This window comes from Pipra filicauda, unplaced genomic scaffold (assembly GCF_003945595.2).
Source record: "Pipra filicauda isolate LSUMZ 115617 unplaced genomic scaffold, ASM394559v2 scaffold217_size2002032_pilon, whole genome shotgun sequence".
Taxonomy (NCBI): Eukaryota; Metazoa; Chordata; class Aves; order Passeriformes; family Pipridae; genus Pipra; species Pipra filicauda.
The window spans coordinates 1,424,768-1,450,349 of record NW_024104329.1 but is presented as its reverse complement, the minus strand read 5'-3'; the positions used below and the strand labels follow the sequence as shown (position 1 = coordinate 1,450,349).

The 25,582-nt window shown below is 47.2% G+C and overlaps 2 protein-coding genes and 1 non-coding gene across 6 annotated transcripts; 2 read left to right on the top strand and 1 right to left on the bottom strand.

The window, feature by feature from the left end:
* Positions 1–1,524: 1,524 nt before the first annotated feature.
* PIDD1 (p53-induced death domain protein 1) lies at positions 1,525–20,397 on the bottom strand. Of its 3 annotated transcripts, none has more exons than XM_027727760.2 (16): positions 20,286–20,397; positions 16,668–17,039; positions 14,543–14,956; positions 13,669–13,872; positions 12,759–12,813; positions 12,352–12,553; positions 11,566–11,694; positions 11,087–11,260; positions 10,353–10,500; positions 9,207–9,342; positions 8,825–8,975; positions 7,210–7,333; positions 5,938–6,056; positions 5,442–5,549; positions 4,286–4,491; positions 1,525–3,557 (listed from the first exon to the last, which is right to left on the bottom strand). In XM_027727760.2, the coding sequence occupies exons 1-16, from the start codon at positions 20,395–20,397 to the stop codon at positions 3,320–3,322; spliced, it is 2,892 nt and encodes a 963-aa protein (XP_027583561.1). In that variant the 3' UTR covers positions 1,525–3,319. The 3 variants fall into 3 exon arrangements, with proteins under 3 accessions (XP_027583561.1, XP_039237131.1, XP_039237132.1); XM_039381197.1 differs by lacking the exon at positions 20,286–20,397 and adding an exon at positions 19,140–19,402; XM_039381198.1 differs by lacking the exon at positions 20,286–20,397 and adding an exon at positions 18,792–18,811.
* A 390-nt stretch (positions 20,398–20,787) lies between these two features.
* RPLP2 (ribosomal protein lateral stalk subunit P2) lies at positions 20,788–25,366 on the top strand. 2 transcript variants are annotated; one of them, XM_027727758.2, is made up of 5 exons: positions 20,788–20,889; positions 21,277–21,400; positions 23,083–23,131; positions 24,761–24,859; positions 25,245–25,366. In XM_027727758.2, exons 2-5 carry the CDS (start codon positions 21,278–21,280, stop codon positions 25,319–25,321), a joined length of 348 nt encoding a protein of 115 aa, XP_027583559.1. In that variant the 5' UTR covers positions 20,788–20,889; position 21,277; the 3' UTR covers positions 25,322–25,366. The 2 variants fall into 2 exon arrangements, with proteins under 2 accessions (XP_027583559.1, XP_039237134.1); XM_039381200.1 differs by lacking the exon at positions 20,788–20,889 and adding an exon at positions 21,044–21,166.
* On the top strand, positions 23,278–23,410 carry LOC113991431. Its single transcript, XR_003541908.1, has one exon. It is a non-coding gene; the product is annotated as a small nucleolar RNA SNORA52 (small nucleolar RNA).
* Positions 25,367–25,582: the final 216 nt, after the last annotated feature.

Here is a 25,582-nt window from a genome sequence, read left to right as displayed (position 1 = left end):
GTTTTCCAGGCTTACCACCTCACAGAGCTGTTGCCACCTCCTTCAGAGCCATGTTATTTTGAGACCCCAAAAAGCTGATGGATCCATCTGTGACTGCCTCTGCCCTTCAGCCATCATTGATGCACAGCAGTTGACACAAAATAGTCTGTCTTTGCAGCAAGATTTCCTTTTCCCTGCCCTGACTGCAACCCAGTCATCTGTTGTAAGGGATTTTTGAGAGGGAGACACTGTTTTCTTGCCCCTCTCAATGCACCAGCTTGAAAGCTTTGCCGGGATTGTCACTCAGCCCGATGCTCCTGCAACATATGAAGGATGTGTCAGACCCCAGGAGACAGAAACTTGCAGAGTTGAGAGGGAGCAGCTACAACCAGTGTCACAACCCATGCTTGTTCTCAGCTCTGGCCTTGGGAAGATGCTAAAGAATTATAAGGATTTCCATTTTTCTCCAACCTGGAGGTAAGAAAACAAAAAACATTTTCCCCAAACAACTGCTGCTTCCAGAAGGAATGAAGTCTTCCAAGGACTTGGTTGAAGAAGCAGCAAGGTGAAGATTTATACTTAAGCTTATGTCCTCACCCAGCTAACCTGTTATTACCTCCCTCATCCAGCTTTCCTACTTCTCTCAAAATAACATGCTTTCCATTGACTCTCATCCAGCTCAAATATTTGCTTCCAGGTCAGCTAAAGGAAAGAGCATTGGACAATTGCTCTGATTTCCTGCCAGCACCTCCAGATCCTCAGCTGGGCGCTTGGTGTCACTTCAAGGAGAAAACCAGATGCCAGTAAGGTGGCCTGGCCCAGCGGCTGCCACTCAGCAATGAAAGACTGGAAATAGAAGTACTTGTCTGGGGTAGTTCCTTAACTTTCCTTAAGTTATCAGCTTTTCAAATCCTGAAGAGCCATTTTACTGACGATACTGTTTGATATCTCCTGTTGCCTGGCCTAGTTGCAGCCCATACCACGTGCAACCTAAACACCTGGCAGTAATCTCCCTCTCTCCTGGAACCAATCTATCTGTTACCTGGAAGAGCTGTAGCTCTGCTGATGCCTGGATGAGCCCTTCATAAGAGTCCAGCCTACCCTATCCCTTATTCCAGCATTGCCTGACTCAGCTGTGGCCTGGCCATCACAAATGGAAAGCTAAGTGTAGCCTAGCTTCATCTCGTAGCTGTGGATGCTGCCTTATGCCACCTGTAGACTTCCTTAGCCTATTTTGCCTAGACAAAAGCCTTCTGCACTTTCACCACAGGCCGGGCTCCACCTGAGCCCCAGACATATGCTCAGCTCATGTCCTGAACATTGTGTTTCCCAGCTTAGCCCCGCTGCAGCAAAGCCAAGCTCCAGGGACACCATTAACTCGGCTGCAGTCTGTCCTGCACTTTGCAGCCAGCAGTATCCAAACAGGGGCTCTTCTCCCATTTCTGCACAGCACAGCCAAGCTCACCAGTATCTTTCTGCCAGCAGGATTAAAGGGACCTGTCTCTGTCTAACTTCCTGAGGCATTTGTGGATTAGTAGACTGTGATGTGGAACAGTTGAGTGCTTATTTTATTCCCAGTGAGAGCAATACGCCCAAATGCATCTCTCCAAAACTGGAGGAAAGAACAAATAACTCATTGTAATACATCGAAATTACAGACAAGAACATATGACACAGAATACAAGAGAAAAGGTACATTCAAAAGAGAACTGATGACTTGAACCCAACATAAGACTTGAGGGCAGCACCTAAGAAATCAAATCTGAGGAAGTCCCTAGGCCCAAGGTGGCAAATCAAGTCTGTAAGTCATTGTCCAGTGCTCTGGACTGGACACTGAGCACTCTGTGGACTGAGATGTTAGGATGGCCTTAAATAAAAAAAAAAAAAGCAGAATGATTTTATGCCTCTCTTTAAATAATAGTGACGGCAGGTCTGAAACAGCATCAGGGAAGCCACCAATGATACTTCGCAAGGGGAAGAAAACACCAGGATTTCTCCAACCTGCAACTGCAGGTTGACTTTGGGTGTTGCAACCTGGCATTTTTATATACATTTCTTTTTTCAGACTGCGAACAGCCCTTTAAGTAATGCTTAGAGAGTTATGCTGAATTCAAATCTGTCTTGATAGAGCTGAATTTACTTAGATGACAGTCGTCTTTCAAAAAGCTTGCATGAAATTTTCCACTGTCGTTACTGGGTCACTAACTGAGGGCCATCATGAGACAGGGAACAGGAAGAGAAGGGCACCTCAGTAGTCAACAGCCGAGCAGTTAAAAAGCAGTAAATGCTTCCACCCTTATACAAGATACTCAGACAGAAAAACTGGGAAGTTAGCTCAGCACAATTCATGCCAATTCCACAACAGTGCCTATTTCACAGCTGGTCAGACCAGTTTTTAAAATGCAAATTTAAGCCATGCTTTTCACCAAACTTCAGGAGGGGTCACATCTTCACTACTACACAGTCATATTTCACTGGGAGGATGTGAGGACTATCCCTTTGAAACTGCAAGGGAAATTTTACTTTCACTTATATTAGAGTCTCTCCCAGAACAGGTTATGGATTTTTACCTTTTTTTGGTAAAATGAAACTGGAATTTTGTCAAAGATCAGCACAATGTAAGTCTCATCTTAAAAGCCTGGCAGGTGCAGCAGCCTATTTGTTTCAAAATAGCTTTTGGAGCAAAACTAAAAAACAAGAGCAATTTTCCTAAAAATTTTTATCAAATTGGTTTTTCCCTCTTCCACTTAGGTTTTGTTTTGGACCTAAGGGAACTAGAAGAGATTTGACAGAAAACGGGAAACATTTTCATGGAGAATAGAATTCACATTTTCATGTGAGCAAAACACACCATTAACAGAATAGCTGAACAGTTCCCACCACATCACAGGCCTTCATGACTGCACCTCCACTCTTCCAACAAGCACTGGAGCACAAACGGACCCAAATGCTCACATCCAGTGTTTCCAGCAGAACACAGTTACAGGAATAAGTTACAAATAAATACATGTAACATGAATATTAATTAAATACTACACTAGCCAGTACTCAACTGACAGACACTTTAGTCTCTAAATTTCTCCACGTTTCTGAAAGCTAAAGCTCAAGGTCAAGCAGTGGAAGCAGAGAAAACACTCATAAATGCACTCAAAACTTCCCAGGATTGGCAGAAGTGGCATGTGAGTACAGACCCAAGAGAGCTCAGCAGTCTGCTCACGAGTAAATCAATGCCCAGCTCCTGAGGAAGACACTGGCCCTTGAGGTGGGAGCATCCCCAAACACTGTCACTCTGGGTTTGCAGAGGGACCCTGTACGAAACTCATTTTTTTTCTGCGAGGTGCTACATCATAGCTATTGCTGAGTCCTCCGTGCTGCTCTCCTGCTCCAAGCCCACGCGGCGGATGGACTCGCTGTATTTCTGTCGTCCCAGATCAATGATGGTTTCAATCTCATCAGCGATGTCCTGGCGGCCGCTCTCTTTCATGGCTGTAATCAGCTTGCTCACACAGTCAGGATCCTCTGAGTTTTGCTGAGCCCATGAGAAAAGCATGCCCAGGATCTGCTTATCAAGGTCGTCTCTGAAGAAAGGAGGAAACACAGAAGTAACCAACACACTCTCCTGATTGGCAACCCAAAGAGACCTGACCTAAGTCCCAGTCCATGACTAGAGCCCCAAAGAAGCCATCCAGACGCACGAAACGCTCAGTGGGCCTGCCTCTTCCCCACCCATCTTACAGGAGTTGCAGCTCCTACAACAGCGTTTCTCTAAAAAATATTTTCCTAACGAAAATAACAAATTAAGGCATTCTCCTTTTGAATGTAATTTCCCCACAGGAATAGTAGAACAAATCTAATTCTCTCCTACTGCTCTGGCTTTTTGGTCAGACTGCATGCCCCATGAGGTACCACAAGCTCTTTTTGCATACAGATGATATTCACAATTAAAGCCATAGATCATTGCTCATTGTAAGAGATGGAGTCTGGCCAGGAATTCAGATCACAGAACAAAACAGGAATGCAACTCGGCTGAACTACAGAGCTCATCAGGTTTGTTATTTCCCAATTTTGTTTTTCAAACAAAAAGCTTTGTTTTATAATGGCAAGAGAAAATAATCAGTTCTCCATTATATAAGGCATTATTTTGAGAAGAACCATTAGTCAACTTGTCTTTTATTCAGTGAAACAATTACAGTGTAAAACCTTTCAACCAGCCAAGCATTAATTTATACTATTACACTGCAGAGAGATAGATACATAGATAGACAGATAGAATGCATCACTGTTGATCACTGTTGTACAGTCCTACCTGTTATTGTGTCCTATGCGCTCAATCTGCTGATAGGTCAAGCCCAGGTTGAGGCCAATGGTCTGCCAGTCAGATCCCACACGCCTGGCAATGCTCAGCAGGTTTGCCTGTGTCAGGTAGCCAGTCTCAGCATTGCCCAGGTTCAAGGGAGGGAAGGAGAAGCCACACAGGGGACCAGGATTCTCATCGCAGCGGGGTTTCAATTGCTGTGTCACAGAGAAGAGAGAGAAAGAACATACTTTCTTCTACAAATTGTTTTCACAGAGGACAGTGTCTGGCCACTCAGTCTCCATACAGAAATTTCCTTCCTCCTACTGGGGAGAAAGGACATTCTCGGGGCTGAAGTCAGGCTGTAAGAAGTAAGGAGCACTCACACTGGCAATGACCAGCTATGCTCACTGCCTCAGAAAAATATCAAATCATAGTTTTCACATAGCTCACACTGGAAATTTCCTTTCCTGTCTTTAAAGAGCAGTTTAAAATGAGCCATGTCTCAAAAGTGTGTTTGCCTCAGCAGTAAGAGAGCACTTAGTCTAGATTTGTAGTTGAGGTTGCATGAGACAGAAACGGATGTGAGATCATGGCACGTGATCTGAAGGGAAGCATTCAGCCTACCAAAGTATATATTGTTTTAAGCTTCTCAAAAATCAATTAAATTCCATAAGGAAAAGTTGCCTTTCTCACAATAACACACAGCCTAGACTTTAAAGCTCACACCAGAATACTTACACTTCATGTCTGTATTCAAATCCAGCATAATTACCTCATCCTAATCCTTTCTTTTTTCCTGCTGCATGAGCTGTGTGACTAAGAAATTTACAAACAAAACAGACACTTCCCTTAATTACAGTGAGCTTCCTTGTGTACTACATCCCTCATTCATTCAAAGGATCCGCCCTCTCTGACCACCCATCCAACAAGCCTGTGCTTGGCAGGCAAGATGACAGGAGAGATGGAGACCACTCCTAGCTATTCGTGTTTCTCGTTTCAGAAGAGCTCACTCACAAGGAGTGGGAAATCACCACGACCTATTTGGGCAGCTGTTTCTTGTAGTCACTCATTGCATCCCTTCTCACAGAGGAAAACAAAATTAGCTGAGCAGGAAGGCCATGTTCCTATCCCATCTAGATTGATTTTTCTGTAGAAGACAACTTACAGGTAGTTTGATGGGCAAAGTTGCAAGCCAGAGGGAGTCTGCTCCTTTCCTCCTCCTGCTGGCATCTTCAGGGATGTTCTCTGGAACTGCCCCTCGGTAGAAGGAGACCTTTGCAAACAGAAAGCATGCAGTGAGGCTCTGATTCAAGCACAGTGGCCAAGCCTGTTGGCACCGTGTTTTTTCTGTCTGAATTCAACATTCTCACCTATCCCTAGCCCACAAATTACGTGCAACTGGGAGGAGCACTGAGGTTCTGTTGTAAAGGCTGGACTTACTGCCAACACCCCAAGAATTAACAGCAGGAATGTAAGTCCTAAGTGATGAGTGATCCTTCCAGACCACTTCTTGATTATTCAGGGTTTAGTCAGTGAAATCCAAAACCAGAGAAAGAGGGGAGGAAAAGAGTCATGTGCAGCACTCAGATTACTATGAGGAGTATTGTAAAAGCAATGCTGATGAAAGAGGAAACAAAAAGTCCGTGTAACTCATTGCTCACCTGGCCTTTTACAGCTTGGCCTTTCCTGTCCACAGGGGAGGTCACATATACTTCCTTCATGTTCTTCAAGTGGGAATAAAAAATAAATGACAGACGTCCGTCCACACAGTCAGGGCGATCTGTGCAAAGAAGCAGCAAACAGTCAACTTGTGGAGAAAAGTGTGCAGCTTTTAGAGCCTGGCCAACAGCCCATCCTCCACTAGCAGTCTCCATGCTACTAACTAGTCCTTCTGCTCATGGATGAAAGAATTGCAACCTTCCTTTCCTCACTGAGTGACACAGGAAAGCAGAAAACACTGGCTATAGAGAAAGCAGGTCCTACAAGTGAAAAAGGAGAATGGACACAAGGCAGAGACAAAGTTCAAGAACGGAAGGCAAGGCAGGATGGCACATGGAGTTAAGTCCATCCTTGGTGCTTCCTTCCCATCTCAGTCCATACTATCCCTTGGAGGGCAGAATCAGCTGCAATAGCACCCTTTAATGCACAAAAAAACGTCACCCATCTCATCACCATTTATACAGGGGTGCAGAGTAGAGCTAAAGGAAAAAAATATAATCAGGTACAACATTCATATATGTAATTAGCTGGAAATTAAGAGTCCAGCCTAAATCAAGATAGAGGGACAGACTCTGGCCTCATGAACTCCACTGAAAGTCCAGTGCACTTTTAAGTTGTGTTTACTTTACACCAATGAAACTGAGTTCCGTGTTCGAGTTTTGCAGAAAATGGCTCATTTTGCAGCTGGAACAGGTCCAGCCACATTGGGACATAAAACATTGTCTTGAGTTTTTGTCCTGCTCCCTCTTTCCTTCTCTTCTAGTGGCTCCAACAGCAGGAATTATCTGTTCTGGATTATTTCAGAAATATCTTCTCAAAAAAACCCCCCAACTTTATATGTGTTCTCAGAAATGGGCAACATTAATTAGATCACCATGGGCATCCCAGTGTGGTGTCTAAGATGCCAGGAAAAGGGCATAGCTGGCTGCAGAAGCAGATCAGTCATAAAATAAACACATTTAGCTATTGCCCTCTGCAGGTTTACAAGAGCATGAGAGGAAATGAAAGTCTGCAAACAGTATTTTCATAGGGAAAAGTAGACACAAAAGATGGGTGACCAGAGAATGTGACAAAATCTTGGCTGCTGTGAGTAGTGGTCCAACTGGAGATAGAGAGGAATGTCATGGATGAGTACAGCCCCCAGCAGAAACATGCCTGGGGCCAGAGAAGCACAAGAGGTAGGGAGCAGCAGCATGAGCCCAGTACTGCCATACCCATATCAATGCTGATGCCTCGCTCAAAAGCTGCGAAAAATTGCTCTCCCTCAAACATCTCCACCATGTCAGATGGCTCCGGTCCTTGATAGCGGTTCTGCAGCCTCTCCAGCACTGGGTCAACCTGACAAGGATGACAACACAGGACACTGTGTTTGGTCTGAAGCACATCTGTTCCCTGGCCCATGTCCCTACACTCTTGATGTTCCTCTCACTCACCTTTAAGCAGAAAAGACCATTTAACATGAGAAGGATGTAAACAAATGAACAAACACCCTCCCTCTGCTACCCCTGGTACATTCACTACAGACAAAGAAGTGGTGCTCTGAGTTTTGTGCCTTTTGTGCCTCCTCTCAAATAAAAACTGGACAAGTCTATGTGGACTAACAAAGATAGGCAATTCCAAAGATGCCTTTAAAATAAGCATTTTCAGCAATATATCTTTTTTAACTGGTCAGTAACCTTCAAAGACAGGGAAGGATTTACTTGCTACCATGTCCCCCTCACAGTATACCATTAAAAGACATTTTCTCTGCAAAAAGACACAGCTCATACAATACACCAGAGCTCATTTTGGCTTTGCAGTCTGTGATCACAGTGGCAGACTTGGGGTGTCGGAGGCAGTGCAAGAGTTAGCTTGGGCCCAAAGTGTCTAGTCTTCCTTCTATTTTTAAAAGTAAACCTCTCTCACCCCATGACCACTGACCACCCCTAGCAGGAATACAGACACACCCAAACCAGGATCTCACTGTCAGTGTCACTGCTGCCTCCTGTGGAGATAATTTTAGGCCAGAACCCAAGATATAAAGAATCCTTGCATATGCTTGTGTCCATGGGTCATTTCAATATAAAACAAATGAAGAGAAGAAGCAACCAGATCAGCTGGTAGCCCAGTACTGGCAGCCTGATAACACAACCCCCACCTCACCGAGCGGCAGTGCCTGTCAAGGTACACGCTCCACAAACACATGCACACTCTTTGCTAACATCTGAAGCAACACTGCTCAGGGCTGATACCCCTAGAGCAGAGGCAGCAGAAGAGAATGCATGAGTGCTTCCCATCTCCTTCCCTACAAAGTCAGCCTGATTAGCTCAAACTCATAGCATAAACTAACCTGATGTTGCACTGAAGTAGGTTAAGGAGGGGTCATATGTTCTGTCCACTGCTTGAACTGTAAACAGCAAGGAACATTGGGAAGAGTACCATTTCTAACCACTCCAGATGAAATCAAAGCACTGCTGCTGCCCACACCGCTAGCCCAGACAAGTGACGTGTAAGCTTTAACTTTGACTTAAGTTTAAGCCAACATGTTTTGCCTCATGTTTCCTGGATGCTAACAGCATATACATGGCCAGTAACTTTGGCTCAGTGGATTTTAGCAGCCCAATCCTCAGGGTAGGAAATCAATGCATGGCATGTGCCACTGCATAGAATGAGGTTTCCTTCTTCCCCCAGCTCCCTGTGAGTCAGTATCACACCAACTGTGTGGTGACAGCACACTCCAGCCATGACTCTGGGGCAGTAAACAGGACCATTTGGTGCACTGCTGCCCTTATATCCTATAAATGGAGGCCCAAGAAGCTCAGGAGCAAGGCGATGGAACGCCGATCAGACCTTGTGCTTGGGGACACACTGTAGCAGGACTTGCTCGGGGTCCCTCTTCCTCTGCAGCGCAATGAAGTTCACCTGGTACAGACGCAGCCGCTCATAGACCTTCTTGGCAATGCCTTCAATGTAGGACTTGGTGGTGTACCACAGCCAGTACCTGGCAGACAAGGAATTAAGAAACAGGAGAGATTCTGTCCAGATAGAAACACCAGTGTCATACCCACAAGATTTTAAAATATGATGGGTAGAGACAAAGTGCTAAACTGGGCCTGACTTGCAAAGAGAAAAGGGAACAGATAGGGTTAATGGCATGACTTCTGGTCAGAGTGTGGGAAAAGCAAGGCAGATGAACATCCCATCTTTTCCTCAGGACTAATCCTGCACTTACCAGGAGAAGTGAGTGACTTCAAACATCACATAAATATGAGTGAATTTCAGCACGACCTGACTGGTAATGTCATCCCAGGTTTGGCCCTCCAGGTCACCATGGAGAAGACGCAGCCTTAACTGATCCAAATTTAGCCCTAAAGACAACAATGATCAAGAGATGCTATAGGCAGTAGAAGCCTTTATTCATTGCTTTACAAATCCAGCCATAGGTTTGGGTGATTTACTTTTTAAAAGCATCAAATTAAGGCTCATGGCCTTCAACATCCAGGACTTAACTTTGCTCAAAGAAAAGCAGCAATAAAAGGACTATGCTATCCCAATGCTTCGAGGATATTCTGGCAAAATAGGCAGACTTAAAACAATAGTGTGCCAATTTCCACCAACAGATTCATTTGACAATTCTCAACACCAAAATCTAATTAAGTTCCATCTCTTTCTAATGTACATCCCACAGACTTTCCAATCCTGATGCACTTCAGACATACAAATACCAAGTAGTGTTATAACAAAGACCGTATCACACCCAAAAAATGTTACTTCTTCAGAAGAAAGCCAGGAAAGATCAAAGAAAGTAGGAATTAGGAGACACGTGGTACTCAGCAAACAGAAGAATTCCTGGTACAACTGAGGCTTTTTTACTTCTTTAGCAGTATTGAGAGTGGGATATAGCTTAGCATATCTTCATACAGCTTTAACTGCAGTGGCTCGGCATCTGAGTCATGAGCAAGGAAAAGAGAAGGCAGACCCCTGGAGGCAGCATCTTCATTTCCTGTTTCAAGCTATTCCCAATCATGATTCAAAGCCCTTTCACCAAGCATCTCCTCTGTTGGCAGGAGTGACTCTCTAATCCACCATACTGAAATCAGCAGTCTAAATACACATGCATTTTGACAGAGAAATCCATTTGCCAAGGCCATTCTCCCAGCTTGTCTCGTCTGTGAAGCCCAGCACTGATCTGAAGGATCTGAACTACCTTCAGCTCTCACCACCCTTTATGACCACTCACTCAGCAGATAGACTTTGCTGTTCCTGCAGGAAAAGCAAGCTTTATTATCAACAGGAGAGGCAAACAAAATTCTCAGCTTGCCATTTGTGGTTTTCCACATATGGCATTTCTCTTTGCCAGTTTTAGGAATGAACCAACCTGTGATTCCAGGCGGGAGGGGCAGCTGAATTGTCACTGGATTGAGAAAATCCACCAGGGAGTCCTGGGAGAGGCAGAGCAGGGGACTGGCTCTGCACCCTGCATTGGCTGTGATTTCGTCTATCACTTCCGCAGGGACGTGCAGCACCTGGACACGGCAGACAGCACAGTGAGCAGAGCAGTCAGACACCAAATTGCCACATTCCTCATGCAGCTCCCCCAGCACCCAGCAGGCAAATGCAGCTCTTGCCTCAGGACCCAGTGAGAAGTAGAAGCACAGTGAACTTTGGCTGAAGTCTGGTAACCTGCAAGCTGGGACAGACCAAGATATTACAATAGCATTTAGCACTATCTGGTAACTATAGAGAACAATTCATTTTAGTGGGGTGGCTTCAGAATTAGATCCACATTAGATTTCCCCCCACCCAAGTCTCACTGAGCTGTTTTGCCAAGCTCAGTTTTGCAAGGGAAAAAGAGGCACAATCTCCTTGTGTTCCCTTTATAGCAGCTACCTGCTGGTCTGCTGGAGATCCCACAGGGCAGCTTGCAGTACAGCCCATTTTGCAGGCAGGGAAGTTAAGAAAGAAGGTGATCTGAGATGGGTCAGCCCACGAAGCGCCCATGTCAGATAGGAACTACCCTAGAGCAGACATCTCGAGTTCAGTTCCTGTACTTGGCATGGGACAACAGCTGCACCACAGCTTACCAAAGGTTATTTTTTAAAGCATGCATACCTGCATCTTGACCCTGCGAGGCTCTTCGGTGACTCCAGGAGGAAAGATCACTTTGATGTCTGGATCCACTCTGGAAAAGAGCAATGTCCCCTCTGCTGGCACTTCGCATTCATCTTGCACAAGTCGACCCACAACAAGGAACCAAGAGAAGTGAAGGACACTACAGTGAGCCATCTGTAACAGAAGGCAGGGAAGAAAATATATAGGCATATAATTTAATACAATAAAGGCAGGAAAATAAGGACCAGTATCAGCCGAGCAGATGAAAGCACTAGAACAGGGATGAAGCATGGCAGGCTGCAACTCACCACCTTCAGCAGACACACCTCCATGAGAGAGGAAATCTGGAGCTGAAATCCACTACATTTTATAGCAGCTGGTCAAAATGCAGCTCACGAGATGTTTCAAATGGGCTCACTCTTGGCTGGGCAAAACCAAAGAGCAACAATGTGTGTCACTGGTCATTTCAATCTGCTCACCGTTAATCCTCTCTTCTGCTTCACTCTTGTTCTCAGATCACTCCAGCTCTGCCCACTGAAGGTCCGAACTACCACCTCGTGCTCGTGAAGCATACGAGGCTGGACAAACGGCATCCAGATCTGCACCTCCTGGCAAAAAAGCATTGCTGTGAGACACCAATAGAAAGGATAAAACCTAGCCCAGCTCTGCTTCCTGTGCAAGCAAGAAGGGGGAAGGTGACACACAACCTGTATGCAGGGAGTGCAGGAATCTGCTCTACCCTGCAGTCTCTGGGGAGGTGACAGATGTTGGATTTGCTATGGAGTGGGACAGCAGGAAAAGTTCAGCAGCTGCTGGGCAGAAAGGGCAAAGCAACTTCTCCAGTGAGCTGCTTGTTAGCCATGATGGGGCTGGGGGTGTAACTACCTGCCAGCTTGAATGAAAACCACACGATCAGACTTTTATAGAAGGATGCAAACCATTCTCTTTGCAAGCTAAGGCCAGATGCTGGAACAGCACTTATCCTCTGGCACAGCAGGAGGGTTGTGAGTGAGAAAGGTTACAGCTCAGCTGAATTAAGAGCAGTGGGGAAGGCAAAGGCACCAGGCCAGCACAGCTCCGGAGAAGCTGGCTGTGTCCTTTCTGAGTCTTTGCAGTGGGGCTTCTTTGAAAGGCAGTCCTGCAGATATTTAAAAGCAGCAGTTATGGGGGTAGCTGTCTCAAAATCCCAAAAGGCTCTCTCAGAAGACTCTGATGAGCTACTGCAAAGGCAAAGTTATCAGGAGGTGACTTAGATGTGTCCTCACCTGCTGGAATTTGACCCCATGAGGCTGCAGCTCCAGGACCCTACTCAGCAAGACATCATGGTGTCTAAGCTTTACCCACTGAGGGTCTGGTTCGAGGACTCGGAATTGGATCCGGAGAGGATCAGAGACAGCCCCCGCTGGAAAGTAGAAATGGATGTCACAGGGCAGGACCACTTTGCAGCCTTCAGAGGTGACAGGAAAGCTTTTGAAAGAAATGCATGAATGTATGACACTGTGCAATGACTTCAGTCCTCCAAAAATCAACAGAAGAATCTCATACCTGTGTTTGACTGCCTGCTGAGGCTATAAGCCTATACATTCCTGCAGTGCAATCCCCACCTTGCACCAATCTTGTCTGGGACCTTGTAACACCACAGTAATATAAGTTCTTCATAACAGAGGCTTACCTGTGCTTTCTTAATCTACAGGAGAGTTTTCTTAGCCCTCTAGCACTGGATTCACCTGAGGCAATAAGAAGGTTTGGGTAGGAGGAGAAGACAGAGGTTACTTGAACCACAGTAGACAAAAAAGGCTTAACAGTTTTGGCTTAATCCTAATCTGACAGAAGCCACTAATGGAACCCTGCTCACACTGCAGCGGGCTCCAGATCAAGCAGCAGCAAGAGGATGGCAAGAGGTCTAGAGGTCCCAAGACAAGGAAATGCTGACTCGCCCCCCGGGAAACTCAGAAGCAGAGGGAATCATAAAATATTTCAATCTACCAGCCCTGCAGCTCTCAGGGCCATGTTTGATTGCCTCGGGCCACCTCTGGGCATCAGTGATTGCTCTTGTGAACATGAGCACCATTGGGAAACCCTGCTCAGATTCCTGCTTATTCATCACCTTCATCTTGAACAAAGAGCTGCTCCCCTGCAGCCTGTGAACCCCAGGAAAGCAGGAGGTAACTGCATAGCAGAATGACCTCTTACTGCTCTTTGAGCTTCCAGCATAAGCCACCACAGCCTTAGGGCTGTGCAGCAAGCCCAAGAACTGGTGCTCACCTCTGCTAAAAAGGCTAGACCTCTTTAGGGACCTCTCCTGATTCATTTCCTGTGAATCCCATTTTCACTTCCACGATTAAACCTTATGGAGAAAGCCCAATTCCAGGGACAACTGAGCCCTTTGGACCAGGCTTGGGCTCATAAAAACATAACTAGTACTGTCTGTATCCTTACAACCTAATAATTATTCCAGACAAATAAAGGCTGATCTGATTCCCCCCTGCTTGCCTTCTCTAATCCAAACCCATCTACACCATGCTGGGCTGAGTGAGGGAACAGCTGGGCTGAACACACAGCAGCAGAAGCCTTGCAATTACCAGCCTGCAGAGATGGTTCAGTTTCTCCTAAGGGATTGCCATGGAGGTCCACAAATGGCAAGGCCTGGATCTCAGCGGGGACGGCACGGAGGCAGTTGTTCTGCAGATCAAGTCTGGACAAGTTGGGCAGGCTGGCAAGCGAGGCAGGGACCGTCACCAGGAAATTGCTGTGGAGATGCAGCTCACGCAGAGACTTCAAATTGGCTGCAGGTTAGAACAAGAACAAGTTGTTGTTAATTGTGTCACACATCAGCTCTAACCCCTCCTTCCTCATCCCATGTAAACACACATATAATGAGGGAAAAGTACAAAAGCCCAACATCTCTATAGCTCACATAATAAAGGGATGCAGGGAATTAGCTGAGAGGCAACACAACCTCCTCTGTCCTCTGCTTTTCAGCACCCAGCTATGAGTGTGGATGTAAGACACTTCTGTGACAGCACCAATAACAACCTCAGGCACAAAGTAATAGAGGATCCAAGAGCCAGAAGGCTGAGCAGCAGAAGTCAGAGTCCAGTTCCATGGACTTGTCCACACCGTACACTGTGATTTCAAGCCCAGATTTGTATCCCATCAAACCCCAGCTCTTCTGTTTCCAGTCCTGGGTGCTACCCAAAAGCAGCCAGGCCAGATTGTAAATTGTATTGAGATCTTAGCCATGTTGCTGATCCACAGGAACAGAAAGTGTGATCCGGAGAGCCATTAATGCTCAAAGGGACTGACTGAACCAAGTATGTTTCTTCCAGTTATCCCTTTCATTTGGCTCCAGCAGGCTAACAGCTCTGGGGACAGAGACCAAGGACCTCAGAAGGTCCTAGGCTGTACCAAAAGCTTGGCAAGCCCATGTCTTCTTTTCCCCTATAAAATACATACCTAAGGAGTCTGGGATGCTCGATAAACAATTCCCAGAGAGAACCAGCTCTTTGCAATTGTGCAGATTCCCAATTTCTTCGGGGAGCAATTGTAAAACATTGTCTGAAAGATCCAGAGTCTGCAGCATTGACAGCTCCCCAATGCTCTGAGGTAAGTCGGTCAGCTGATTTTTCATAGCAGAGAAGAAAGTCAGCTTGCTAAGACAGCCAAAGTCCTCGGGAAGTGCCACCAGGCTGTTGTGGCTCACCAGGAGCACATGGAGGCTGGGGAGGCGGAGAATGCAGCTTGGCAAGGTGGAGAGTCTGTTAAAGCTGAGATCCAGGTGGGTGAGACACTTCAGCTTCCCAAAGTCTTGTGGCAAGCTTGTCAGGGAGCCACGCTGACAGGAACCAAACTGATCTCTAGCATGGCCTCCTGGGTGTGGAGGGAAGTAAAAGAAGAGGTCAGTATGCAACAGGGACACCACACCAGCCTCACATGAGACTCCTTAGCGCAGAGACTCATGAGATGGGGAGTTACTGATCACAGTGAGCAACACTGATTACAAAGTACTCAGAGAAGTGAGTCTTCTGCTTCATGCCTCAGTTTTCTGATCAGTGAAAGGGGTGCAATGGTAAAAATCTGTTATGAAATCTAGATGCCACAGTGAACCAGTACAGCTCTGCTAAACACATCTGGAGTCAAAGCTCAGAACTAGCCAGGACACCCCACACATCTACCGCCCTTCAGCAAGGCGGCCCATATACCTCCAAGCCTCCTACTCTCCTTCCCCACCTCTTCCTCACCAGCATCAGCAGCCAACACACAACACTTTATGGATTAAGGAGATAGTCTGTCCCCTCGAGGCTTTGTCCATGCTGTTGAGAAACAAACAGCCCTGAGGATCGAGATCTGCCCTTGCAAGAGTGGAGGGCAGACACGGCAAAAGCAGTGAAAATGGGGGGGGGAAAGTAGGTAATTCAGTTTTGTGTAGGCCAGACAGCACAGAGAAAGAAGGATACAAGTTCCCCACCCCCAGCTTGTGACACTCAAATTGGAGAAGGGCTGCACCCGTGGAAAATAAGTTGAGCAAACAAAAGGAAACTTCTCTGTTTGTTCATTGTTTCCTACTCCCCCTCTCCTGTTCTCTATTTGTATCCACATACAGCAGAGGGCACCAAACACTTTTTATGCTGCATAATGGTGCAAAATTAAACAACCGAACTATCAGACACATTTCACTTTGAACATAAGAAAATCTTAGTGAATTATTTTATTGCACTTCAGGATGCTCAGGATGTGCGTACATCTCACTAAACAGGACTAATATCATCACCTTACTGAAGATGGAAAAGAATTTCAAATTCTTCACATGAGAAATCTGTGGCAGATACAGAAACGAACCTCAATCTTTTCAGTTTTCAGCTAGAACCCTGAACTCTGGCCACAAACTCCCTCTTTTTTCTCTCATTTATTTTTAAAATTCCACCTCCCAAAGAGCAAATGATTCAGTCTGATAAAGAAATTATACCACTTGTATTGAGATCCTCCCACAATAAAGAGATGAGAAAGTTCAAATAATGATCTAATACTTATAGCTCTAACAGTTATTACACTTTGCCAAATTACATGCATGCCCTGAGTCATACTTTAGATAAAATGTTGATCAACCTCTTCTGGTCTGTCTTGAACTCTGCTAAACGTACAGTTATTGGCAGTAAGCAAAGATTTAAGCATGGATTGATTCAGATGGAAATGCAGAAAAGACAGTTTATTATACATCCAAAAATTAAAGAGGGGCTGAACATTTACCAAAAAATCCAACACCTTTCAATCCCCCTCTTCTTGAATAACTGCAAAAAATGCTCTTAAAGAGAGTGATTAGAGAAAATTCTGCAGCATCAACTCAACCAGACTCCAAAAACTGATCCCCAGGCAGCTGTAGAAACAAAGTAAGGAAATAAGAGTCTAGAAGCTGTATCTTGTTGAAATCTGCATGCAGCTCTGAGTAAGGCTAAGAGCCAAAGCTGAGGTAAGGGACACTGGAACAAAACACTTCCAAGGGCAGTTCGTCCTGCAGATGTAGAGAGGAGGATTAACAGAAAATCCGAGCCTAGAAAAGTTGGGTGGTGACGAGCCAACTTACCTTTCAGCACCAGGGATTTCAGGTGCTGCAGATGAGGAAGGCTGTCCAGCGTGGTGCCAATGAGGCAGTCGTTGCTGCTGAGACGAAGGAACTCGACCTGGACCACCTCTTCCCGTTGCTCCTTCAACAGCCGGAGGAAATGGCAGCAGCCATCAGGATAAACATCCAGGTTCAGTCTGTTGCCTGCAAGGCAGGGGCCAGCAAGCGCAGGAGCCCCCGAAGCCCCCTCCACGCACTTGTCCCAGAGGCTCAGCAGCTCTACCGTCTTCTGCATCTCCTCCATGGGGTCTGGACATGCTCTGACTTGCCAGGCAGGCAGGAACCAGCGGCACCACAAGGCAGCTGGGACAAGGAGGAGGAGGAAAGATGGCGCTGAAAGAGAACACAAGTGCACCGTGAATGCCTCCTGCCCCAGCCCAGAGTGGCTGGAAACAGTTTATAATCACAGCAAAAGGGCAAGAAGGATTACATGCATGTTACTGAAAGCTTTGCAGGCAGAGAGCACAGAAATTCAGGGTGACAGATGCCACAGAGGCTTCTCCTCCTAGGGAAACCTCAGATGTTTCCAGCCAACATCTCAGCAAGGAATGGAGCAATTACCCACCATCAGAATAAACAGTAATATTAACTTTAAAAGATATAAATGTAAATGCCTATTCCTTATGCAGATTTCAAAGTGCCTTAGTGGGAAGCTTTACAAGTGGAGAAGAAAACTGGGACAGGGAGAGCTGAGCCAGAAGCAAAGCCCAGGGGCAGCTCACAGACCGTGATGGGTCCTCATTGAACCCGGTTGTGAAACCGAGTGCCAATGGGATAGAAGTGAGAGGGCAAAGGGCAGCAGAGCAAACATGTCAGGGCCAGAGACGGGGTTAGAAAAGGCACACCCGTGACACAGGAGCACTGGACTGTGCAGTCAGACTGGGCTCTTGTGGAAGTGCAAACCAGGCACAGAGCTGTGGCCAGCTAGTTACCAGATAGTCCCTGTTTCTTCCCCTCAGCATCCTCCACAAAAGGGAAAGGGAAAAAGTAGATATCACATAGTGCATGCTGAGAAGGATTCGAACCTAAAGGAGCAGAGGTACAAAATTTGAACAAATTAATTACTCCTCTGCTTTCTTAGTGTGAAGAACCCTTCATCCATCTAGGACTTTTAAAAGAAGACACTATCACCATAGCACACAGGTAGTTAAAAGATGAGCAGAGGCACTACACTTGCTTTTACATCAGTAGTCACATACTTCCAAGGACCTTGTTTCCTGCTCTTTCCACTTCCTTTATCTTTTGCAACTCTTCCTGAGCCTGGAAATTAAACTAGCTTATGATGTGAATATCGAGAGCTCTTTGTAAACTCTATCATGGATCAAATAGGTGAATAAAAGTTTGAGTGAGTGATGCAGAACTAGAACAAACTTGGCTCTTACTTTCGAGGCCAGCAGAAACAAGCTAATCCCCCAGTAACACCCTGAGGAGCAGTGCTTTTACTGTTAACCTGTGGGACATGGCAGGACTGATGTTCCCAAGGCACAGTTTGGTGGAGACGTCACACTCGTCACACCCATCTCCCTGAAAGGGCAGGAATGTAATGACAAGAACAGGAAGCAGAGCCCAGAGGCAGCTCAAAAACTGCAACAGGTCCTCATAGAACCCCGTCGTGAAACCAAGTGTCAGTGGGATAAAAGTGAAACTGCTGGTTTAGTATAAAGGTGAGCATTTCTTACAAAAAAGGCTGTATACAACACAACCGTAAGAAAAAAGATCATCTGCTACAGCTTTGTAAAGATGTTGATGGTGAAGGAACCGAAAGGGAGCTCCACACTGCCCAGGCCGGAAAGGCTTGGAGGCCATAGAGGCAGCTCAGGGTGTGCCACCTTACATGGGTCCGTACATCCTGTGCACAGGCAGGCACAGACACACCGACACACAAACCTGCACAGGGACACACAGACCCGCACATGGACACACACAGACCCTCACACGGGCACACAAACCTGCACGTGGACACATCCCCGCACACAGACACACACACACACGGGTCTCGGACTGTCCACACATGCCCTGGCCCCACGCCACCCCACATCCCGCCGTCCCGACCCGCGGCAGCAGCTCCAGCCGGGCCCCGTGCACCGTGTCCCGCCGAGCGCGGCCACACTTGTCTCACCCCTCCGGCCCCCGGCCCTCAACAAGCGCGTCTGGGCAGGGCTCGGCTGGGCTGGGCTGGGCTCTGCCCGGCACTTCCTGCAAAGTTCTCGGGAACCGCGCTGCCGGGGTGGGACGGGGCGGGGAGGTGCCAAAGCCGGCGGGACGCAGGGCTGGTGGCCCTGGGCATCCTCAGGGCCAGGCGTTCCGCCGCCACGGCAATATCACGAAAGGAGATTTTCCTGACACGGCCACGGCACCGCGGCCGGTCCCGGTGCGGCTCCCCTGGGCTCCAAGGGAGCGGGAGGCACGGGCAGCTCCGGGTGTTGTGCTCACTCGCTGCAAATCCAGGGAGAGAAACGGAGCGGGGGCTGCGAGCCCAGGAGGACGCAGGGCTGGGGGCTGCCGAGCCAGCCCTCATCCCACCCGGAGGGCACCTGCCTCCAGCCGCTGTGTCGCTGCGTTCGGTCTGTCGAGGCCCCTCGGCGTGTGTGCTACTCCCCGTGTCGCCCCGAGGGGCGAGGCCACGGCGAATCCCGGCTGGTGCCCCGGTGCTGCTGCCCTGCGAGAAGCACCCCTTGCTCAAAGCTCTCCCTACAGCGCCCTGAAAGGAGGTTGTGGCCGGAAGGCCTGCTCTTCTCCCAGGCAACCAGTGACAGGACAAGAGGACATAGTCTCCAGCTGTGCCAGGGGAGGTTTAGGCTGGACATTAGGAAGAATTTCTTCACTTGAAAGGGTGGTTAAGCATTGGAATGGGCTGCCCACGGAGGTGGTGGAGTCACCGTCTCCAGAAGTGTTTAAGGAGAGAGTGAACATGGCACTTAGTGCCATGGTCTAGTTGACAAGGTTGTGTTTGCTCATAGGTTGGACTTGATGATCTCAGAGGTCTTTTCCAACCTAATTGATTTGGTGATGTCAGGACTCCTGTCCTATCAACTAGTTGCCTGGGAGAAGAGGCTGACCCCCACCAGGCAGTTGTAGAGAGTGATAAGGTCTCCCCTGACCCTCCTTTTCTCCAGGTTAAACAACTGTAGCTCCCTCAGCCGCTCCTCATAGGACTTGTGCTCCAGGCCCTTCACCAGCTCCATTGCCCTTCTCTGGACTCGCTCCAGCACCTCAATGCCCTTATGGAAGTGAGAGGCCCAGAACTGGGCACAGCACTTGAGGTGTGGCCTCACCAGTGCTGAGTACAGGGGAACAATTACTTCCCTTGTCTTGCTGGCTGCTCCAAGATCATCGAGTCCAACCATTGACCAAACACCACCACGACAATTAAACCACAGCACTAAGTGCCACATCCAGTTGTTCCTTCAACACCTCCGGAGACTGAGACCCCACCACCTCCGTGGGCAGCCCACTACAATGCCTGACCACCCTTTCCATGAAGAAACATTTGTTTCACGTCTGTACAGAGATGCACTCTGGCTTTGTGGATTCACCACCCAGTGCCCCTCTCCGTGCAGATACAAAATTAACAAATACCGGGACACAGTGTGTGGATCAGCTGGGCTTGTGCCCACCCCAGGGCAGGGCAGGGTGCTGCAATTGGAGGACACAGTCTTGAGCTGTGCCAGGGGAAGTTTAGGTTGGCCATTAGAGGAATTTCTTCAGAGAAAGGATGATTGGGCATTGGAATGGGCTGCCCGGGGAGGTGGAGTCACTGTCTCTGGAGGTGTTCAAGGAACGACTGGACACGGCACTTAAGGCCATGGTCTAGTTGACGTGGCAGGGCTAGGTCATAGGTTGGGCTCCGTGATCTTGGAGGTCTTTTCCCGCCTAGCAGATCCTATGACTGTGCGTTTTGGGAATCACACCCATCGCAATACGAGCCACGACTCTCCCCAGCAACCCCGTGACGGGACAGGTGCCCGCGCTTTGCGCATGCGCCATCGGCCGCGCTCCCGGCGGCCGCGCTCGCTGCTCCCCATTGGTCCGCCCGCGCGCCGCGGGCGCGGCCCAATGGCAGCGCTCATTGTTGAGGGGTGTCGGGAAGAAGGCGTTGTCGGGGCTCCGCCCCTTCCCTTTCCTTGCCGCGCGGCCCTCGCGAGCGCACGCCCTAGGCCCGTGTCCCGCCGCCGCAGACAAAGTGAGTGCGCGGGGCTCCCCCCCCGCCCCCCACCCGCGGGAATGGTCGCGCCCGGCCCACCCGCCTCAGCCCGCGGCCGCCGGCGGGGCTCGGGAAGGAGCACTGCGGGCGGGGGGGGAATGGCGGCCATGTGCTCTCGGGCCTGCGGTGTGGCCGGGGCTGACGGAGGGACGGGACGGGCTGAGCCGAACGCTGCAGTCCCTCGGCGCAGAGCGGGAGCGTTTGCCGGACCGCCGTGTGGGGGCTCCGTGTTGGCAGAGGGCGGGCAGAGTGCAGGGTGCGCGGGTGCTCCTGTGCAAGCAAAGCCAGAGCGCTATAGCGGGCATGGGCTCCCCTGGGCCCGCCCTGGGCCGTGGGCTCTGAGGACGCCGCTCTCCTGTGTTGCAGGATGCGTTACGTCGCTGCTTATCTCCTCGCTGTGCTCGGGGGCAACGAGTCCCCTACGTCCAAGGACTTGAAGAAGATCCTCGACAGCGTCGGCATCGAGACGGACGATGAACGCATGAACAAGGTGGCGTTGCCTCTTAATTCCAGGTGGTCGTGTCCCAGCCAGCGCCAGACATTGGAGCTGTTCCTTTGGCTTCAGTGTTCTGGTTGCCTCGCTGTTGATCTGCCCTTACTTTGTGCCGATGTTCGGTGGCCCTTACGTGTGTGATTTCTAAAACGCTACTGAGCCAATCACAGCTGTTTTTACAACTTTAGTTAGAAGTCTAGTTTTCTTATTCAACACATGTCCTCCACAAAGGCCTCTTGTCAGTTGTTGCTGACTTTTGGTTGTTCAGTCTAATCGTTCTCAGATGGTGGCTACAAATGAGTACACATTGAAAATAAGTTCTGTTCTGACATCGTGTAGTCTGCACTTCCTGTTTGATTTTAGTTTCTGGTCAGTATTGATTCTGAACTAACACTTCTGAAGGCCTGGTTTTCAGTCATACATTTTTAGTGTGCTGCAAAGCACCATTTGTTTCTTCACCAAGAAACATAGGCAAATCCTAACATGGACTTTAAAGGTATTTGATACTAAGATGTAGGAAGATTTGGAAAATAAATGCTGAAATGATTGTGTTGAAAGATAGACTTTTGAAGAAGAGAGTATTTTAACTAGAATGTTTCATGTAATAAAACAGATTTTCAGCATTGGGGACTTAAAAAATTAGTGGCCATGGGAAAAAGGAAAAAAACAACCAATAAAATAATCTTATCACCTACCCCGTCCTTGTAAGTGGAGGTAGAGGTAAAAAGAAGTTATTTTCCCAGTTGGAAACAGTGTTTTACCAGAGGCTCAACCAGACAATGGGTTGGCTGAGCTGACATCACCCTTTTCATGGTTTGGGATGTTGGTTTGAACTCGTGATGCTCCTGTTTAAGTGCCAGGTCTTATGTCTTTGTCTTGTTTAGGTTTGGTACCTTCATAAATTAATTGCTTTCTGTGATCCTCCAATATCTGGAATTTGTTTTGATCATAATTAATCCTTTTCTATTTGCGTTGGCTGTATCTTAAGCCAGTGTAAATGTAGTGAAGTCTCAAAAGCACCTTTCTCCTGGATGGAGCAAGAACGCAGGCACAGAGTTTCACATGTCCCATGCTCCCTGTGAGCAGAAGGTGCCTGTTGGAAAACTCTTGGTTGAAGTCCTTTGGCTTTGGCTACTCAGCAGTGTTCAGCACTGACTCTTGATAGCCAGGACTCACCAGTAAGGTCTGGGGCATTATTTTTAAGTACTTGCTTGCTTTAGCAATGTTTGGGTTTGTGTTTTATACAATAGCCAGCTTGTTAACATTTGGTAAGGCTGGGAAGGGGACCTTGTGGTTTTTGGTACAGGACCCAGTGCTCCAGAGCCTCCCAGGGGGCATTAAGCAAGAAATGTTAACAGTCCCTCAGTGACTTACACACCATTACTGGGGTTTGCTAGTTGGCTCCACAACATCTGTGTATCCTCCTTTCTGCAAGATCCTTAGATTCATTATAAATCTACTGTAACAGATTTCTTGAAAAAGCTTTCACAGAAAAATATAAAAGACTTGGTGGCAGTTTTCATTTCAGTGTCCTGTTTCTTCCACTGAGAAATAAAGAACTTTGGGGCTGTGTAAACATCAGGATGTAGCCATTGTATGTGATGATTAATCAGAACTTAATTAAATGTTATTCTCATGCTGGTTTGAAAGTATTAACATTCTAAACTTTATTTACACAGGTTATTAGTGAGCTGAATGGAAAAAACATCGAAGATGTAATTGCTCAGGGTAAGTAGAGTCTCTGAGTGTTACAGGTAATTGTCTCTGCAACTTTGATAACTTAGATCTGAGAATGTGGAACTGCTGCCAGCTCCTTGATTAGCTTTGCAGTTGAGGACTTCCATACTGGATTGCAGCTGAATTGGCTGAAATCCACGTCCATTCTAATTCCCTGCAGGTCAGTGCCAGTACCTGCTGGGTTTCGCTTGTGGACCACATTAAACTGGAGAACTTAAGCATGTATGAGCTTACTGATGGTCTGCTCATGATGTAGTTTTCTGGACATGTTGACTGGAGAAAGAGTCAGCTTTCCTTCAGGGTCTCTGGATTTTTTGTGTTTGCCCACTTGTGTGCACTAATGATATAAAAGGTAAAGAACACAGTGTGAGTTGGTATGGGGGGCACAGTTACACCCTCTGAGAGGAGCACAAGCCTCTCCAGTGCACCTCTCTTCTAGAGCTCCTCAAGTCTGGCATTTCCTTTTTCCTGAGATAGGACTCTGAGTGCTGATTTCCATAGAAACTTGTGCTCTTACCAAAGCTGGAACTTTTAACATGAATTGGTTAAAGATGGAACTTTTAGCATGAATTGACTGGGTCATAGGGCTGAAGTAAAGCAGAGCTGAGGTAGTGCAAAGGTTTCTGATTAATGAATTTTTATTTTTTTGCAAGTGTGTAGGCACAAGGGAACTTTTAGGCATATTTTTGCTTAAAGGTTGCCAGGACTTTGCCTGGCTTTGCTGTGAGGTCACATGCACACTTATGTCGACGTGATCTGAAGACCTAAGAGAGCTATTATGCGTGAGCTTACAACACACTTATGCTATCCCCTCCTATAATACTTTAAGTAAATTGTTTGTCAGAACATACTGACATGCATATGAAACATGTTTGTTTACTTTGCTATTTTATTAGAGCTTGAAGTAACACGGAATTATTTAGAAACTGATTCCCAGAAATTGGAATACAGGCAAACACGGTGTGTACATGACCTCTGAATGCCAAGGGAGCCTTGGTATGTGAAAGACAGATGCCAGAGAACTAGTAGGCTTTCCAAATAAGAGCATAAATCAGGAGTCTCAAAGGAGATGCAACAGTGTTCATAGCATGCTGGGGAATTTGTTTAAAATACTGTCCTCTTTGCCATAAATACATCTTTCCCCTTCTCTCCTGTGTGATCCAGTCAGGCCTTCAGGGTTCTCTATACCCTTAAAAAAAAAAGGTGAGGGGGGAAAGCCAGTGCTGCCAATATGGTACTTCAGGGGTATATTATCAATTTCTCGGCTTCTGTGCTGTATTCAGAGAACAGTTTTCATGGGTGTGCAGAATTGGATGTTTGCTACTATTTTTATATGACAGGTTCTGGAGGAAAAATAGGGCACTTTGTGTACAGAAGAAAACTTACCAATAATGTACTGTCTGTGTTCTTGGCATAAGCCTTTGTGAAGCTTAAAACTGCTGAGTGTTTCTCAGAGAATATATTTATCAGGATGCAGTCTCTTGTTCCTTTCAGCAAATAGTGACAGGTTCAGTCCATGAGACAGGATCTGTTTTTTCTGCACTGTCATTTCTCTTCCATTTCCCCCGACCTCTGTGCTTGGGATGAGCGTGTAAATACTTTCTCTTCTGTCCCTCTCAGGTAACGGAAAACTTGCCAGCATGCCGGCTGGGGGAGCGGTGGCAGTCTCTGCTGGAGGGGGCTCTGCTGCCCCTGCTGCAGCTGCTGCCCCTGCTGCTGGTGAGTATGAGTGGAGAGGCACGGGCAGCTCCTTTAGTTCAAATTTCAGGGCTTGTTCACTTTGGCTGTTCAGTATGTGATGGACATGTAAACTGAGCAGTTACTTTTCCTTTGGGCAATCAGAAGCATTTGCTCTTTGTCTGCCTTAAGAGTGGTCTGGCTTAGAACTGAAAATCAAAAAGACTTGGTGGCATAAAGCACACCCCTGCAATAGTGTCTGTGTCCCCTTGGTGTTTGTATTTGGCTGTTGAAAGGGGTTGGGATGAACCATGGAGACTGAAGTGTCAATAATACAGGAGCTGAGATCACCAAAACTTGTATCGTGAAAATCTGTGGTGCAAAAAGTGTTTATACTGACCATTTGCTTGGTCTTTTTTTCCTTCAGCTGAGGAGAAAAAGGAGGAGAAGAAAGAAGAATCTGAAGAATCTGATGATGACATGGGATTCGGCCTATTTGATTAATTATTTGTTATAGAGAAATTATTAAAATGCTTTGTTTTAAATGTTTTTGAGTTTATTATTATTACCATACAAGTGCTGTTGGATTCAGACAGCTGTTCTTAAAATAGCTCTGACAGGCTTTGATTTTTATCTGTCTGCAACAGGTGTGTGAATTTTCTGCCAAGCCATTGGACTCAGCTATTAAAGTACTGAGGAAATGGCAAAGCCTGTGTGAACCTGGATGCTTGTTTTGACACTGGTGTTTCTTAAACAGTATGTGGA

Coding starts and splice junctions, on each gene's coding strand:
- PIDD1 (XM_027727760.2), bottom strand. CDS start 20,397: ATGGCCAACCTAAACTTCCCCTGGCACAGCTCAAGACTGTGTCCTCCA. Junction 7,334..8,824: donor AGTGTGTCCCCAAGCACAAG/GTCTGATCGGCG, acceptor CATCCTTGTCAG/GTTGACCCAGTGCTGGAGAG. Junction 5,550..5,937: donor GCCAAGCTGTAAAAGGCCAG/GTGAGCAATGAG, acceptor CTGTTTGCAAAG/GTCTCCTTCTACCGAGGGGC.
- RPLP2 (XM_027727758.2), top strand. CDS start 21,278: ATGCGTTACGTCGCTGCTTATCTCCTCGCTGTGCTCGGGGGCAACGAG. Junction 23,132..24,760: donor CGAAGATGTAATTGCTCAGG/GTAAGTAGAGTC, acceptor TGTCCCTCTCAG/GTAACGGAAAACTTGCCAGC. Junction 24,860..25,244: donor AGCTGCTGCCCCTGCTGCTG/GTGAGTATGAGT, acceptor TTTTTCCTTCAG/CTGAGGAGAAAAAGGAGGAG.